Source organism: Glandiceps talaboti, chromosome 8 (assembly GCF_964340395.1).
Source record: "Glandiceps talaboti chromosome 8, keGlaTala1.1, whole genome shotgun sequence".
NCBI lineage: Eukaryota > Metazoa > Hemichordata > Enteropneusta > Spengelidae > Glandiceps > Glandiceps talaboti.
The window spans coordinates 2,434,965-2,453,431 of record NC_135556.1 but is presented as its reverse complement, the minus strand read 5'-3'; the positions used below and the strand labels follow the sequence as shown (position 1 = coordinate 2,453,431).

The window sequence follows — 18,467 nt, the reverse complement described above, 5'->3', positions numbered from 1 at the left end:
GCACTTTGGGCCAAAAGTGAATTGGAAGGTTTTGTAACGGAAAAGGAATTCAGTTGTTCTAGTCTCTTCAGTATTAACTTGTCAGAAGGGATTAATATACTCGCTATTTCGAACCCTACATTTTCTCGACACTACAAATCAGATTCAAGTTTCTATTATACATTAGGTATGACCACCTAAATTTCTCAACCAGTGACTTTATTGTACATGCAATAGTAATGCCCCTAAACCAATGTTACAGGCCCACTTTTATGTGACATGGGAGACTCATTTAAAAAACTTGTATTTACTTTTAAATAGCTTTTCGAAGCTTGGCAATATTACCCCAGAGGCTATGAAAAACTTAAAATTGCCAAACAAAAAACACCAGATCTGCCAGGGGAAACCCCTAAGACTCCCTAAACCTAGAGGTCACTCATGCATTAAATAAACCAACAATAACATTCAGCAAAATTGGCTTTAAGAGTAAAAAACATTTCAAAGCTTCTATAGAAAGATCCCCCATTGGAATCCCCATAAGAGGTGGACATACATGTATCCCCGTATCCAGCCCCCAATTGGACTCCTGATAAGAGGTGGACATACCCCAGTATCCTCCCCCCCCCCCATTGGACTCCTCATAAGAGGTGGACATATCCCAGTAACCCCCCCCCCCCCCCCCCATTGGACTCCTCATAAGAAGTGGACATATCCCAGTATCCAGCCCCCCAATTGGACTCCCCATATGAGGTGGACTTATCCCAGTATCCATTGTTACATATGAGAATAGAGGAAAAAGATTGCCATTCTTCATGCAGTGAGTCTGTGATAGTGCATGTATGTACATGTATGTATGTATGTATGTATGTATGTATTTATGTATGTATGTATGTATGTATGTATGTATGTATGTATGTATGTAAATGATAAACAACAAATTACTGAAAGATAATGAACACCACTAGCAATGCTGCATTAATGTGACTTGACTCTATTGGGTACATATATGTTACTGTACATGTATATTACAAATGACCCATTTAGCAGCAGCCAATAATTGATCCTTAGAGGTACATGTACATGTACACTTCACTAGCTATACAAATGTAAGTTACTAGGCATGGGGTATTAGTTTGTTTGTTTGGACAACCAATAATATATTCAATGAAACTTGTTAAAGACCAATAATTAGAGTGATTGTACAGTTATTGTACTTGTACTAGAGGCCTACACTAACACAATGTGTATGTTTTGTATTATACATTGTAATTTTTAAGTACAGTGTTGAAATAGTAAGGGTGTGGAATTATGGATTTGGTACACTGTGCTTACTGCCACACAAATATGTTTACCCACGTATGATTCAATACTGTGTATTTCACAAAGATAATAACATGGGTTCTTAGGCAAGTGAACAAACATTCAAAAAGTGTGTGCAGATATGCCTAGTAACAAGACCACACCCATGGCAACAGCCAAATGATCACACATATTGCAAAGATAACAGATTAATAAACAAGTGAATAAACATTCAAATAATATATGTAAATCACAGCCATGAGATATGTCCGAAACTGCGGTACACCTTTCACATGTACAGCATCATGTTTGTTCCAAAAGGTATCTTAATTATAATTATTCTCAGTATCGTAATGGAACACAAAAGCATTCATAGTATAATGTATGTAAATGTGCCTATCAACAAGACCACGCCCATAGCAACAGCCTAATGATCACATACATTGTAAAGATAACAACAGAGATTAATAGACAAATGAATAAACATTCCAAAAATGTATGTAAATACATGTATACTTAACAACCATGACCACACCCATAGCAACTGCCAAATCATAACGTATATTGCAAAGGTAATATCAGGGATTCACAGACAAGTGAACGAACATTCAAAAAATGTATGCAAATATGTCTAGCAACATGACTGTCCATAAAAACAGCCAAGTGATTGCGTATATTGCAAAGATAACAACTGGGTTGGATAGGCAACTGGTCTTTCAGCAAATGAACACCTATACCTAACATGGATCAGCTTGTGCATAAACATTGATAAAATCTGTACAGTTGTACTACAATGCCATTGATGCTATTTTTATATAATCCAGATAGCCAAGTCTCAGACTGTTATAAAGAATGCATACATGTAGTTTAGCTATCAAGGAGTAGGATACAATATGTTTTATTCATTTCTTTTGTGTATATTTTGTTAATTGTTCTCCATATCATTTTCAGTTGCAATGAATGATCAATGATGTTCTATTTTGATTACATGTACATGTAAACGTTAAAATGAGTGAGACTGATAACAATCTGAAGGCAAATGATATAGAATATTGCAAAACATAACATCATGGGTTAATTATTTGATACAACTGTTATGTTAAAAAGCTGTGTTTTAGTGCTAGTGATAAAATGGCAGTTTATCATTCCTATCATATATCTTGACCTGTAATGCCCTTTGACCCTGGCAGGTCAATTTACAGATAAGCTTACTTGACTGAAAGAGTTGTTGTTGTAGTGCATACCTACATGTACATACCTCAATAGAACATACCAAGTATTGTTCAAGGGACTGAATAACTCAATCCAGGGGCCAAACAGAACTTGAAGAATCATTGATGAGGGTTCATTGCAAGTCATTAAACTGCCAACACATATCAATGCATTTATAAAAATACAATATGATCACAAAGGCATAAACAACTGTTTGTTGTTGTGTCTTCATATAATAGAGTCTTTCTTGCAATTTACTCAGCACATTTTAATAGTCAAAGATAATGTAGGCTTTAAATGTGAATGTTGCTTTGTGTATATAGTACTCTGTGATGTGTTCATATGTTGTTTTGATGATGTGTTATGTATTAAATACCTGGTATCCTTTGAAATTTAATATATTATATATCATCATGGATCTATTACTGAGAAGGATAGTGTACAGAGAGCTAATCCTCTTACTGTCTTTTGTTCAGACCAATTAAAGCCTTTGTTTCTGCTATCCTTTGATCTGCATGGACACCTGCATTTCTTCATTGCGCCACGCCCACCTTCACAAGTGACAGTGTCAGGCAACACGAATCATGTGAAGAGGTTGCCCAGTAAAGGTTATAGGTTACAAGACATGTGCAATCACGCCATCACCCTACGATCATATACATGTAGATACTGGAAGTGTCAAAATCGGCCGATGTTTGAGAGAATTATGATTTTTTTTCGAATTTTGTTGCAAAATCCACGTCTTTTGTAACTTCTTCTATTTTATGAAAGACAAGACATCTCAATGACTTTTTAGTCCCCGCCAGACGTAGTCCAGACAGGGACTTATGGACTGGGTTACGTCTGTCCGTCTGTCTGCCATCCAGAGCCGTTTCTTCGAGATGCCTGGGCCGATATTTTTCAAACTTGGTACAGGGGCAACATACTATGGCATACATATGCACGTGAATTTGTTTTATCATACGATCCAATATGGCCACCTAGCAGCCATTCTGTTTGCGAATTTTCCCTGTCCAAAGCCATAACTCAAGACATGCTTGAACAGATCTCATTCAAAGTTGGTATTAGCACAGTGTTCCACATACATGTGGATATCCATTTTTGTCGTGATACAATCCGATATGGCTGCCTGGCAGCCATTTTTTTGGCACAGTTTTCATATCCAAAGCCATAACTCAGACATGCTTGAACAGAGTAGTGATATCAAAAACAACCATATGAGGCCAAACAACAGTAACCAGGTATGAAAATGACAACATAAACTGCCAGTTTGTTAAAACCCAATCATAGTGGGGACTATGTCATTTTCAATGACTTGTTTAGTTTACCAGAAAGTTTGAATCATGTACTTTCCAACCATATACATGTATACATGATAAAGCACCTTTTTCAGAGACGCATGTTGTTATCGTTGCTTGAACTTGTGTACATTTTGAGTCGTGTTCCATTTCCGCAACCCATTCAAGTCTATGGGCACTCAGTTGACAGTCTTGGGAAGTACACATTAAAAAGACAGATTTTAATCGATAGCTAGGTTGCCTCAAAAATAGTACTTGCTTATTTGAAAGCTGAGTATGTGTTCTCCATGATCGTATATTTTTTTGCCATAAACTGGATGGCCGTCATGTTGAACAGATGGCTGCATTTGCTTTATTGTCTATGTGCAAACAATGGCATGAAGTATTATGTAGTAGTTACAGATGATTTTTAAGAATGCTTGCATGCTGTTTTCACAAGTCTTGCAGTTTGCAGGCGATAAGTTGTGTTGTTTCAACACCATTACAATAACAATATATATTTACATCAAGATTTTCTTGCTCTAAACGTTCGACATTGTCGTGGGTAAATGACAAACAGGACGCCCCGACAATAGTTACCCTCTCAATGAATGCATGCACAACATAAACTACAGTGTTGTACAACAGTTACCCTCCCAATGAATGCATGCACAACATAAACTACAGTGGTGTACAACAGTTACCCTCCCAATGAATGCATGCACAACATAAACTACAGTGTTGTACAACAGTTACCCTCCCAATGAATGCATGCACAACATAAACTACAGTGGTGTACAACAGTTACCCTCCCAATGAATGCATGCACAACATAAACTACAGTGGTGTACAACAGTTACCCTCCCAATGAATGCATGCACAACATAAACTACAGTGGTGTACAACAGTTACCCTCCCAATGAATGCATGCACAACATAAACTACAGTGGTGTACAACAGTTACCCTCCCAATGAATGCATGCACAACATAAACTACAGTGTTGTACAACAGTTACCCTCCCAATGAATGCATGCACAACATAAACTACAGTGTTGTACAACAGTTACCCTCCCAATGAATGCATGCACAACATAAACTACAGTGGTGTACAACAGTTACCCTCCCAATGAATGCATGCACAACATAAACTACAGTGGTGTACAACAGTTACCCTCCCAATGAATGCATGCACAACATAAACTACAGTGGTGTACAACAGTTACCCTCCCAATGAATGCATGCACAACATAAACTACAGTGGTGTACAACAGTTACCCTCCCAATGAATGCATGCACAACATAAACTACAGTGGTGTACAACAGTTACCCTCCCAATGAATGCATGCACAACATAAACTACAGTGGTGTACAACAGTTACCCTCCCAATGAATGCATGCACAACATAAACTACAGTGGTGTACAACAGTTACCCTCCCAATGAATGCATGCACAACATAAACTACAGTGGTGTACAACAGTTACCCTCCCAATGAATGCATGCACAACATAAACTACAGTGGTGTACAACAGTTACCCTCCCAATGAATGCATGCACAACATAAACTACAGTGGTGTACAACAGTTACCCTCCCAATGAATGCATGCACAACATAAACTACAGTGGTGTACAACAGTTACCCTCCCAATGAATGCATGCACAACATAAACTACAGTGGTGTACAACAGTTACCCTCCCAATGAATGCATGCACAACATAAACTACAGTGGTGTACAACAGTTACCCTCCCAATGAATGCATGCACAACATAAACTACAGTGGTGTACAACAGTTACCCTCCCAATGAATGCATGCACAACATAAACTACAGTGGTGTACAACAGTTACCCTCCCAATGAATGCATGCACAACATAAACTACAGTGGTGTACAACAGTTACCCTCCCAATGAATGCATGCACAACATAAACTACAGTGGGGTACAACAGTTACCCTCCCAATGAATGCATGCACAACATAAACTACAGTGGTGTACAACAGTTACCCTCCCAATGAATGCATGCACAACATAAACTACAGTGGTGTACAACAGTTACCCTCCCAATGAATGCATGCACAACATAAACTACAGTGGTGTACAACAGTTACCCTCCCAATGAATGCATGCACAACATAAACTACAGTGGTGTACAACAGTTACCCTCCCAATGAATGCATGCACAACATAAACTACAGTGGTGTACAACAGTTACCCTCCCAATGAATGCATGCACAACATAAACTACAGTGGTGTACAACAGTTACCCTCCCAATGAATGCATGCACAACATAAACTACAGTGGTGTACAACAGTTACCCTCCCAATGAATGCATGCACAACATAAACTACAGTGGTGTACAACAGTTACCCTCCCAATGAATGCATGCACAACATAAACTACAGTGGTGTACAACAGTTACCCTCCCAATGAATGCATGCACAACATAAACTACAGTGGTGTACAACAGTTACCCTCCCAATGAATGCATGCACAACATAAACTACAGTGGTGTACAACAGTTACCCTCCCAATGAATGCATGCACAACATAAACTACAGTGGTGTACAACAGTTACCCTCCCAATGAATGCATGCACAACATAAACTACAGTGGTGTACAACAGTTACCCTCCCAATGAATGCATGCACAACATAAACTACAGTGGTGTACAACAGTTACCCTCCCAATGAATGCATGCACAACATAAACTACAGTGGTGTACAACAGTTACCCTCCCAATGAATGCATGCACAACATAAACTACAGTGGTGTACAACAGTTACCCTCCCAATGAATGCATGCACAACATAAACTACAGTGGTGTACAACAGTTACCCTCCCAATGAATGCATGCACAACATAAACTACAGTGGTGTACAACAGTTACCCTCCCAATGAATGCATGCACAACATAAACTACAGTGGGGTACAACAGTTACCCTCCCAATGAATGCATGCACAACATAAACTACAGTGGTGTACAATAGTTACCCTCCCAATGAATGCATGCACAACATAAACTACAGTGGTGTACAACAGTTACCCTCCCAATGAATGCATGCACAACATAAACTACAGTGTTGTACAACAGTTACCCTCCCAATGAATGCATGCACAACATAAACTACAGTGGGGTACAACAGTTACCCTCCCAATGAATGCATGCACAACATAAACTACAGTGGTGTACAACAGTTACCCTCCCAATGAATGCATGCACAACTAGGACTAAGTTTTCAGATCTTCTTTGAAATATTGCAATGTACAAGGTTTCGATATTTTTACCTAAAGCTATAAAACTAAAAGGGAAAATATTATTTCTATAATTTGTATTTACATAAGACCAATCACATTAATCCCTCTCCTTCTTTTGAATCTGTATTTAATTGTGAGTGTATTTTCTGTCTATTTTCAGAAAATATAATTTGAAATTTGTGTGTGTGTATGTGTGTGTGTGTGTGTGTGTGTGTGTGTTATTGTGCACATGTGTGGGCTTTGTATTATATACATTTACTTCAGCACTTGTGTTCATGCAAGTGTATGTTTTTTCAGTTTCAAGTGCAAGGGACATATGTTCATCCGATATTTTAGTATTTTGATTGTTTTATACAGAGAGTATAATTTGCTGTACATGCACATATTTTGTATGTATAATTGTGCAAAGTCAGGTACATGTAAAGTTTGTAAAAGAAAAGGCATAATAAAATGACTAATTATTTTTTGACTTTAAATAGAGTGTAATATTCATGAGACAAATTAGAGAATAAGGGTTAGTATCACTTGTTGTCATGGTTAAGATACCACCATTATTAATCTGAGTGGTAGATTTTTAGATGCAAGTCTAGAAACGGAAATGAAAGTTATTTATACAGGTACACAATATGCTCTCTATTTGAAAAAAGAGAGAGATAGAGGACAGTCCAAGTGCCTTTTCAAGGTTCTTTGTAGATACATGATTAGATATATGTACATGAACAAATTAAAATTTTACATCTCCTAATTTCACCTTCCATATTGTTCAAATTGTACTAGGTAATTTCACTAACTTAGCCAATACACCTTTTTATCTCTGAAAAATATAACATAATCAGGTGTTCTACAACTACTACAAGGAAACTACCAGTATATTTCAAATGTTTTTTTTTTATGTAATGCAAATTGAAAGAATATTATGAATATTTTCCGACTAGATACATGTATACTTAATATTTGCAGTGAATAATAAAACTACCCTGGCAGTTAGAGTACAGGGTGGCAGTTATTGGGTGTATCGAAGTGTCCCTTATACATATGTTACACACCAGACAACATATACTGTACATACTACTGTATATACATATATGGCCAATGTCTGTGTGTGGTTTGTAAACATGTGTCATGTCTTTGTGTCAATCATTTCCCTGTCAAATCAAGTGGGTTATTTTACTCCTGTCTGCTTTCCTTCCTGTAGTTGCCAGCCCATGTGATAGTGAAGTATGCAATAAAATAGATGAGAAAGATTACCAAGGATGGGAGGCGATAAAGAATTTACATCGACAACTTGATGATGATAAAAATGGAAATGTGGATCTCTCTGAAAGTGATGAGGTAGGTGTAATACTAAAGAATGTGATATACATGTAGACATGATGAGGTAGGTGTAATACTAAAGAATGTGATATACATGTAGACATGATGAGGTAGGTGTAATACTAAAGAATGTGATATACATGTAGACATGATGAGGTAGGTGTAATACTAAAGAATGTGATATACATGTAGACATGATGAGGTAGGTGTAATACTAAAGAATGTGATATACATGTAGACATGATGAGGTAGGTGTAATACAAAAGAATGTGATATACATGTAGACATGATGAGGTAGGTGTAATACAAAAGAATGTGATATACATGTAGACATGATGAGGTAGGTGTAATACTAAAGAATGTGATATACATGTAGACATGATGAGGTAGGTGTAATACAAAAGAATGTGATATACATGTAGACATGATGAGGTAGGTGTAATACTAAAGAATGTGATATACATGTAGACATGATGAGGTAGGTGTAATACTAAAGAATGTGATATACATGTAGACATGATGAGGTAGGTGTAATACTAAAGAATGTGATATACATGTAGACATGATGAGGTAGGTGTAATACTAAAGAATGTAATATACATGTAGACATGATGAGGTAGGTGTAATACTAAAGAATGTGATATACATGTAGACATGATGAGGTAGGTGTAATACTAAAGAATGTGATATACATGTAGACATGATGAGGTAGGTGTAATACTAAAGAATGTGATATACATGTAGACATGATGAGGTAGGTGTAATACTAAAGAATGTGATATACATGTAGACATGATGAGGTAGGTGTAATACTAAAGAATGTGATATACATGTAGACATGATGAGGTAGGTGTAATACTAAAGAATGTAATATACATGTAGACATGATGAGGTAGGTGTAATACTAAAGAATGTGATATACATGTAGACATGAGGTAGGTGTAATACTAAAGAATGTGATATACATGTAGACATGATGAGGTAGGTGTAATACTAAAGAATGTGATATACATGTAGACATGATGAGGTAGGTGTAATACTAAAGAATGTGATATACATGTAGACATGATGAGGTAGGTGTAATACTAAAGAATGTGATATACATGTAGACATGATGAGGTAGGTGTAATACTAAAGAATGTGATATACATGTAGACATGATGAGGTAGGTGTAATACTAAAGAATGTGATATACATGTAGACATGATGAGGTAGGTGTAATACTAAAGAATGTGATATACATGTAGACATGATGAGGTAGGTGTAATACTAAAGAATGTGATATACATGTAGACATGATGAGGTAGGTGTAATACTAAAGAATGTGATATACATGTAGACATGATGAGGTAGGTGTAATACAAAAGAATGTGATATACATGTAGACATGATGAGGTAGGTGTAATACAAAAGAATGTGATATACATGTAGACATGATGAGGTAGGTGTAATACTAAAGAATGTGATATACATGTAGACATGATGAGGTAGGTGTAATACAAAAGAATGTGATATACATGTAGACATGATGAGGTAGGTGTAATACTAAAGAATGTGATATACATGTAGACATGATGAGGTAGGTGTAATACTAAAGAATGTGATATACATGTAGACATGATGAGGTAGGTGTAATACTAAAGAATGTGATATACATGTAGACATGATGAGGTAGGTGTAATACTAAAGAATGTAATATACATGTAGACATGATGAGGTAGGTGTAATACTAAAGAATGTGATATACATGTAGACATGATGAGGTAGGTGTAATACTAAAGAATGTGATATACATGTAGACATGATGAGGTAGGTGTAATACTAAAGAATGTGATATACATGTAGACATGATGAGGTAGGTGTAATACTAAAGAATGTGATATACATGTAGACATGATGAGGTAGGTGTAATACTAAAGAATGTGATATACATGTAGACATGATGAGGTAGGTGTAATACTAAAGAATGTAATATACATGTAGACATGATGAGGTAGGTGTAATACTAAAGAATGTGATATACATGTAGACATGAGGTAGGTGTAATACTAAAGAATGTGATATACATGTAGACATGATGAGGTAGGTGTAATACTAAAGAATGTGATATACATGTACATGTAGACATTCTTTCATAAATTACACATAAATAAAGAAATATGTCATTCTTGTTATAATTATAATAATTTTGATTGTAAGTTATTGTTTTCCTTCTGTATACAATGTCAGTGTAAGTTGTACAAAGTCATGTTGTTTTATGCAGTTTAACAAATGATTACCTTGTGGCCATATGGTACTGTTAGAGGCACTGAGTTCTCTCCCTTGAAGTATGGAACTGGAATATTCATAGCATCATACTTTTGAATGTTCACATTTGAATATATCCATGATATACGACATTCTACATGTACAGCAATATTCATGTAAAATTCAAATTTGTGTATGAATTCACTTGATCTGTTCATCTACCAGCTGTTGGGTTCAGCAGATGATGCATTTTGATATGTACATACATGTACAAGGAGCTTTCATCGACCGGTTTTAATATTGCCATGACAAATGACTATATACATGTATTTTAAGTATTATTCAATAACAAAAGCCTGTCTATTAAAAAGAAAAGGCATGGATTTACATGTGTAGATTTTACATTAGGGAAGGCAAATGCCAGATCTGATCTCAATAATAAATTGTCCACCTGTTCAATGATATCACAGCATTTCAGTGTGCTGCTGGTATTTGTGGGAATTGGGGACTGGAGATGATATACCCGGTAACTGAATATTGGGGACTGGAGATGATATACCCGGTAACTGAATATTGGGGACTGGAGATGATATACCCGGTAACTGAATATTGGGGACTGGAGATGATATACCCAGTAACTGAATATTGGGGACTGGAGATGATATACCCGGTAACTGAATATTGGGGACTGGAGATGATATACCCGGTAACTGAATATTGGGGACTGGAGATGATATACCCGGTAACTGAATATTATGCAGATCATATCTATATTAGCTACTTGTTTTGATAGTTACATTTTTTTACAATGGATAAAACTTTTAAAAAGATATGAGTGACATTGAAATTTGCTGACTTCCACATTTCTATCTATATGTACATGTACATTGTAACATATGATGGTATTACAGGTCATAATTATTCTAACCAAATTAGTATGTAACTCAAGTAAAAAATATTGCTGAATGATGTGTGGTAGTGTGAAAACACTTGAGTACAAGGAGGTACATATAGTTACTGACCAGTAGTCCAAAGTCACTATGTACTCATTCAGAAATCAGAAGTGATGCGTTACTGTTTAAAAATTGTTGTTATGTTTGCCTTTGAATTGTTATGGATGGATGGATGGATGGATGGATAGATGGATGGATGGATGGATGGATGGATGGATAGATGGATGGATGGATGGATGGATGGATGGATGGATGGATGGGTAAGTGGAAGGAGGGAGAGACAGAATGAAGACAGACACAACAGATAGACAGATGACAGAGCTTATAGCTTGTGATCACTTAAGAATCCAACTTCCTTAATTTAATAACTCTGTTTTCTTAATAGAAATGTATGTGTCAAATAAACTCTGACATGATGTTTTACTAGAGGGTTAATTGGATATTTACATGTATGTATGTGCCCCATGTGTCAACATGTGTTTGTGTGCGCATACATACATACTTACCGGTATGTGTGGTACATTGTAAGTATGTACTACATACGTATGTGTGTATGTGTATATGTATGTATATATGTATACTATGTGTGTGTGTGTTTGTGTGTGTATGTATGTGTGTGCATGCGTGTATGTATGTATATACCACTATGTGTTTGTGTGTATGTGTGCATGTGCGTGTGTGTATGTGTGTGTTTGTGTGCGTGTGTGTGCGTATGTATGTATATGCATACAATTATACATGTATATATGTGTAATTTGTATGAATACATGTACAACAATATTACAACCTACATGTATGATATAATATTCAGCAATTTTTTTTGTTTCCCAACATATGGACAGGTTTATAGGAAAAAACAGTTGTACTGAAATAGTCAGTCATGATGTCAAAAGTAATACTAATTCTATGTAAAGAATTTTCAAGACAGAGGACATGAAAGAGAAATGATGGTATAACAGGTCATAATTATTAAGATACCTTTTGGAACAAAAACGTTGCCGTACATGTGAATGGTGTACCGCAGTTTTGGCCATATCTCATGGCTGTGATTCACCACCAGGGTGCGCCCTCTGTAGTTGAAAATTGGAAGACCCACACCACCCCCCATCAGACTTTTTACTTTGTGACGAATCTTGTTTGGATTTTTCCGTGTGAAGGTGGAACATCCATTCTTTGTATCCATTCTGCCGTAAAACCTTCTTCACATATTGAATCTCTCTCTGTTTGTCTTGTTCGTTGGAGATCAGTTTGTTAGCTCTGTTAAACAGTGTTCTAACAACTGATCTCTTATGGGCAAGGTGGTGATTTGAACTGAAGCTTAAATATTGATTGGTGTGTGTTGGTTTACGGTAGATGGATGTAGAAATGGAGCCATCATCTTTTACCTGAATAAGCACATCAAGAAATGGCAGTTTACCATCTGTGTCCGGGATGAGGACTTATGGATTGGGTTCCGTCTGTCCGTGCGTCCGTCCGTCCGCAGCTGTTTCTTGGAGATGCCTGGACCGATTTTTTTCAAACTTGGTACAGGGGCAACATACAAAGGCATACATATGCACGTCAATTTGTTTCATGATACGATCCAATATGGCTGCCTAACAGCCATTTTGTTTGCAAATTTTCCCTGTCTAAAGCCATAACTCAGACATGCTTGAACAGATCTCATTCAAAGTTTGTATTAGGACAGTGTTCTATGACATACATGTGCATATTCATTGTTATTGTGATACGATCCAATATGGCCGCCTGGCAGCCATTTTGTTTGCGATTTTTCTATGTCCAAAGCCATAACTCAGACATGCTTGAAAAGATCTCATTCAAAGTTTGTATTAGGACAGTGTTCTATGACATACATATGCACGTCAATTTGTTTCATGATACGATCCAATATGGCCGCCTAGCAGCCATTTTGTTTGCAAATTTTCCATGTGCATATCCATTTTCATTGTGATATGATCCCCATACCCAACCAATCCTTTGTTGTAGTAGGCATGTTCCATGTCCAACAAGCAGACACAACATATCTAAGTCTGTTTGATTTAGGTTCACAAGTGTTGTTGTGTGATCAGAGTAGTGATAATTCCTTAAAACCCAATCATAGCGGGGACTATGTCATTCTCAATGACTTGTTCTCTGGTGAACTTGATGTTGTCGTCCAAACTATTAATGTGGTCTGTGAATGGATCGATGTCATAATCTCCCATAACAATGCATGTGTCGTCTACGTAGCGTCCCCAAAACGAAGGAGGTGTTGGTGCTGTGGCAATGGCCTTGGTTTCAAAATCCTCCATGAATATATTTGCGACTATGGGGGAGATGGGAGACCCCATAGGTGCCCCACGGATCTGTCTGTAGTGCTTCCCTTCACAAACGAAATATGTGTTGTTGAGACAAAACTATGATTTGTTTCTGTGATAATGGAGTTCTGTTCTTAAGATCTTCATCCATCCCCAGTTTGGAGTTGATGATCGTGATGGCTTTGTCTGTGGGTACATTAGTGAGTAAGGCTGAGACGTCGAAAGATAAAATCTTACGGGCCCGGTGGTACTTCTAAGTCATGTATTTTGTTGATGAAATCTTCACTATTTCGAATGTGGTATGGAGATTGGCCAACTAGTGGTTTCAGTATGTCTGCCAGTACCTGTGCTGCATTGTAGGTGATTGAATCAATGCTTGACACAATGGGTCTTAAAGGTGCCCCTTCTTTGTGTATTTTGGGTAACCCGTAGAACTTAGGTACTTCACATGAAGTGGGGTAGATCTTGTCATATAGGTCTTTCAGTCCTTTAATATTTGTGTATGGATATAAATAATGACTGCAGATCTTATGTGAAGATTAAGTTGGTACTGACATGTACACATGTATGTACACATGGTTGGGTCCATATTGCAATATGTAGTTCTGTTGTCATCTGTGTGAATTTATATCTAAATAATAAGCATGGTTGTACATGTACAACATGTAGTTCCAGACCACATAATATTTATATCGCATAGTCCTTTTTTAGCACAACTGAACTGACATTCAGTAGTGCTATAGGCATGGTGAAATGTGTGTGTGTGTGTGTGTGTGTGTGTGTGTGTGTGTGTGAGTGTGTGTGTGTGTGCATGTGTGTGTGTGTGTGTGTGTGTGTCAGTCTGTCTGTGTGTGTGTGTGTGTGTGTGTGTGTGTGTGTGTGTGTGTGTGTGAGTGTGTGTGTGTGTGTAAACAACTTAAAGTAAACAAACCCCACCAGACTGATTGCCTTGGTATTTGGTGGGGACAATACTTAGTGTGTGTAGATGGGAATCTGTTCAAATTAAAATGATTGCTTCAGAGCTGTGCGCTTTGGGTCAAAAAATGTTATTTTTGGTCAAAAAACTTAAACACCAAAACTACTGGACAGATTGGCCTGAAATTTGGTGGGAATGTTCTTAGGAGGTGTTTAGTTTAAGAATTGCTCATGACACCATGATCCCATCAGTGATATTCAAATTAGGTTTAAAAATGTGTCATTTTGGTCAAAAATCTGTAATTTGCAAACTTACATGTACACAGCAGATTTGACTGAAATTTGGTGGAAGTGTTCGTAGGGATGTTTAGTTTAAGTATTGTTTATGACCTGATGATCCCATCAGTTATATGCAAATTAGGACCAAAAATGTGTCTTTTTGGTCGAAAGTCTATAATTCCAAAATTACTAAGCAGATTAGGCTGAAATTTAATGGGGGTGCCTCTAGGGATGTGTACATGAAGATGTAGTCACAATATGATCATCCCATCAGCAATATGCAAATGAGGTCTAAAAATCCTCAATTTTGGTCAAAAACTTATATCTTGAAACCAAGTACATGGTGAATGGGTAGGGATGTTTCTGGAGGTGTTATCTGCAGTTTTTGTTCAAAACATTTTAACAGAACTGGCCCTAGCAACCATGGCCAATGCCCTTAGCAACAATGAAGTGATAATGTATATTACAACTTAGGATAACAGAGACAGGTAGGTAAGTAGATAAAGAATAAAAAAATGTATGTTAATATGCCTAACAAAAAGACCACACTCATAGCAACATCCAAATGATGGTTTGTATTGCAAAGATGAAAACTGGGAAGGGTAGGCAAATGAATAAAGATTCTGAAAATGTATGCAAATATGCCCATAGCAACAGCCAGATACAGTTGAGCTACAATACCATTGGCGCTATTTTCCATGATTTTATTTTCACAAGAGCGTGATATGGACCAGTGATTACTGTGGCAGTCCAAAGCCTAGAGGGTATTTTGCCTTCTTAGTACTCTGACATTTATGTTTTATAGAGATTATAGTAATTGCTAATGGAGGAGTGACTCATGGTTGCTTTGATGCCATTTAACCAAAAGCTAGAATGATTTGAAATGCAATTGAAATTTATGGAATGGGGCTTAGGAATGAAAGAATGCACTGCCACTGTGATTTTGATAAAATCTAATGAGTATCTTGATGTTTAACCTAGAGATGGAATGGTTTGAAATACAGTTTTAATTGCATTTTTAGGGGTTCAGTATACATATATGTATAATGTTCTTGGTAAGGTTTGGAAACCCTTCTAAGGGCTAACATAGTGGTAAACAGGATGAAACTCCTTTAAGTTCTTGTATACATACAATATTCATAATTTTGATGGGTAACCCTGATAAAATGACTGGGAAACCTCCATCTAAAGTCAGTACAAAAGGTTGCAGTGTGTTCTCACTGCTGTTATGACATGTTTCTTGAATCTTGTTTCTGTTCATATACCTAATTGTTCAAATGGATAAGTAAACTTGCACATCTTCAAGAAATGAATGAAAGCTGTCGTCAAAAAAGTTTGACTTATAATTGTATGTAAAATATAATTCATTTCAAATTGGGGAAAACATATTTCATACACGTAAGCAGTCAGAACAGATGGCTGTGAAAACAAGTAAAAATAGAATGAAATGTTAGTCCTAAATTTCTACAGGCTAAGTCTGATGTGTCTCTCTGTTCAGGCTTTGTGTAGTTGATGAATGCACATATTGCCACAACATTTCATTGTTCCTTGCTGTATAGGGTGAATTCTTTGTCGTTGTTTAGTTACACATGTATAGACTTTTAGTTCCTGAAGGGGGACTATTACAATGTGCTCCGTCTGTGTGTCCATCCATGTGTTTTTAGTCCCCGCCGGACGAAACGGGGACTTATGGATTGGGTTCCATCCGTCCGTCCATCCGTCTGTCCGCAGCCGTTTCTTGGAGATGCCTGGACTGATTTTTTTCAAACTTGGTATGGGGCAACATACTATGGCATACATATGCACGTCAATTTGTTTTATCATACGATCCAATATGGCTGCCTGGCAGCCATTTTGTTTGCGAATTTTCCATGTCCAAAGCCATAACTCAGACATGCTTGAACAGATCTCATTCAAAGTTGGTATTAGCACAGTGTTCTGTGACATACATGTGCATATCCATTTTCGTTGTGATACAATCCAATATGGCTGCCTGGCAGCCATTTTGTTGGCGCAGTTTTCATGTCCAAAGCCATAAGTCAGACATGCTTGAACAGAGTAGTGATATCAAAAACAACCATATGAGGCCAAACAACATTAACCAGGTTTAAAAATGACAACATAAACTGCCAGTTCCTTAAAACCCAATCATAGCGGGGACTATGTCACTTTCAATGGCTTGTTCTTAGATGTGTCATGTACTATCCAGTTTCCTTCAAACCTGACACAAAGGTGACATGTTGATCATATGGACATACATGTATATACATCGCTTTGTTTTGACATATGCAAATTTTCCATTGGCGGCCATATTTGTAGTTAAAAATCAAAAATACTTATGGTATAACTCAAAAACTGTGATACCTTGAGCCTTTTTAGTCCCCGCGGACGAAGTCCGGAACGGGGACTTATGGATTGGGTTCTGTCTGTCCGTCCGTCCGTCTGTCCGTCCGTGCGTGCGTGCGTCCGTCCGCAGCTGTTTCTTGGAGATGCCTGGACTGATTTTTTTCAAACTTGGTACAGGGGCAACATACTATGACATACATATGCACATCAATTTGTTTTATGATACGATCCAATATGGCCGCCTAGCAACCATTTTGTTTGCGAATTTTCCCTGTCTAAAGCCATAACTCAGACATGCTTTAACAGATCTCATTCAAAGTTGGTATTAGGACAGTGTTCTGTGACATGCATGTGCATATCCATTTTCATTGTGATACGATCCAATATGGCTGCCTGGTAGCCATTTTGTTTGTGAATTTTCATGTCCAAAGCCATAACTCAGACATGCTTGAACAGATCTCATTCAAAGTTGGTATTAGGACAGTGTTCTATGACATACATGTGTATATCCATTTTCGTCGTGATACGATCCAATATGGCTGCCTGCCAGCCATTTTGTTTGTGAATTTTCCATGTCCAAAGCCATAACTCAGACATGCTTGAACAGATCTCATTCAAAGTTGGGATTAGGACAGTGTTCTATGACATACATGTGCATATCCATTTTCGTTGTGATACGATCCAATATGGCTGCCTGGCAGCCATTTTGTTTGCGAATTCTCATGTCCAAAGCCATAACTCAGACATGCTTGAACAGATCTCATTTAAAGTTGGTATTAGGACAGTGTTCTATGACATACATGTGCATATTCATTTTCGTTGTGATACGATCCAATATGGCTGCCTGGCAGCCATTTTGTTTGTGAATTTTCCATGTCCAAAGCCATAACTCAGACTCCATTTTCATCATGATATGATCCCCCATGCCCAACCAATCCTTTATTGTTGGAGGCATATTCCATGTCCAACAAGCACACACAACATATCTAAGTCTGTTTGTTTTAGGTTCACAATGGTGTTGCGTGATCAGAGTAGTGATAATTCCTTAAAACCCAATTATAGCGGGGACTATGTCATTATCAATGACTTGTTA

General features: G+C 37.2%; 1 protein-coding gene across 2 annotated transcripts in view; it reads left to right on the top strand.

The window, feature by feature from the left end:
• The window catches only part of LOC144439475 (stromal interaction molecule 2-like), a 115,547-nt gene that overhangs the window by 19,527 nt on the left and 77,553 nt on the right, over window positions 1–18,467 (top strand). The window contains exon 2 of one of the 2 annotated variants that reach the window (XM_078128762.1): window positions 8,219–8,355. In XM_078128762.1, the coding sequence (XP_077984888.1) occupies window positions 8,219–8,355 (137 nt within the window). Of the gene's footprint in view, window positions 1–8,218; window positions 8,356–11,164; window positions 11,327–18,467 lie in introns of those variants that run through there. The other variant, XM_078128763.1, reaches the window with a different exon arrangement.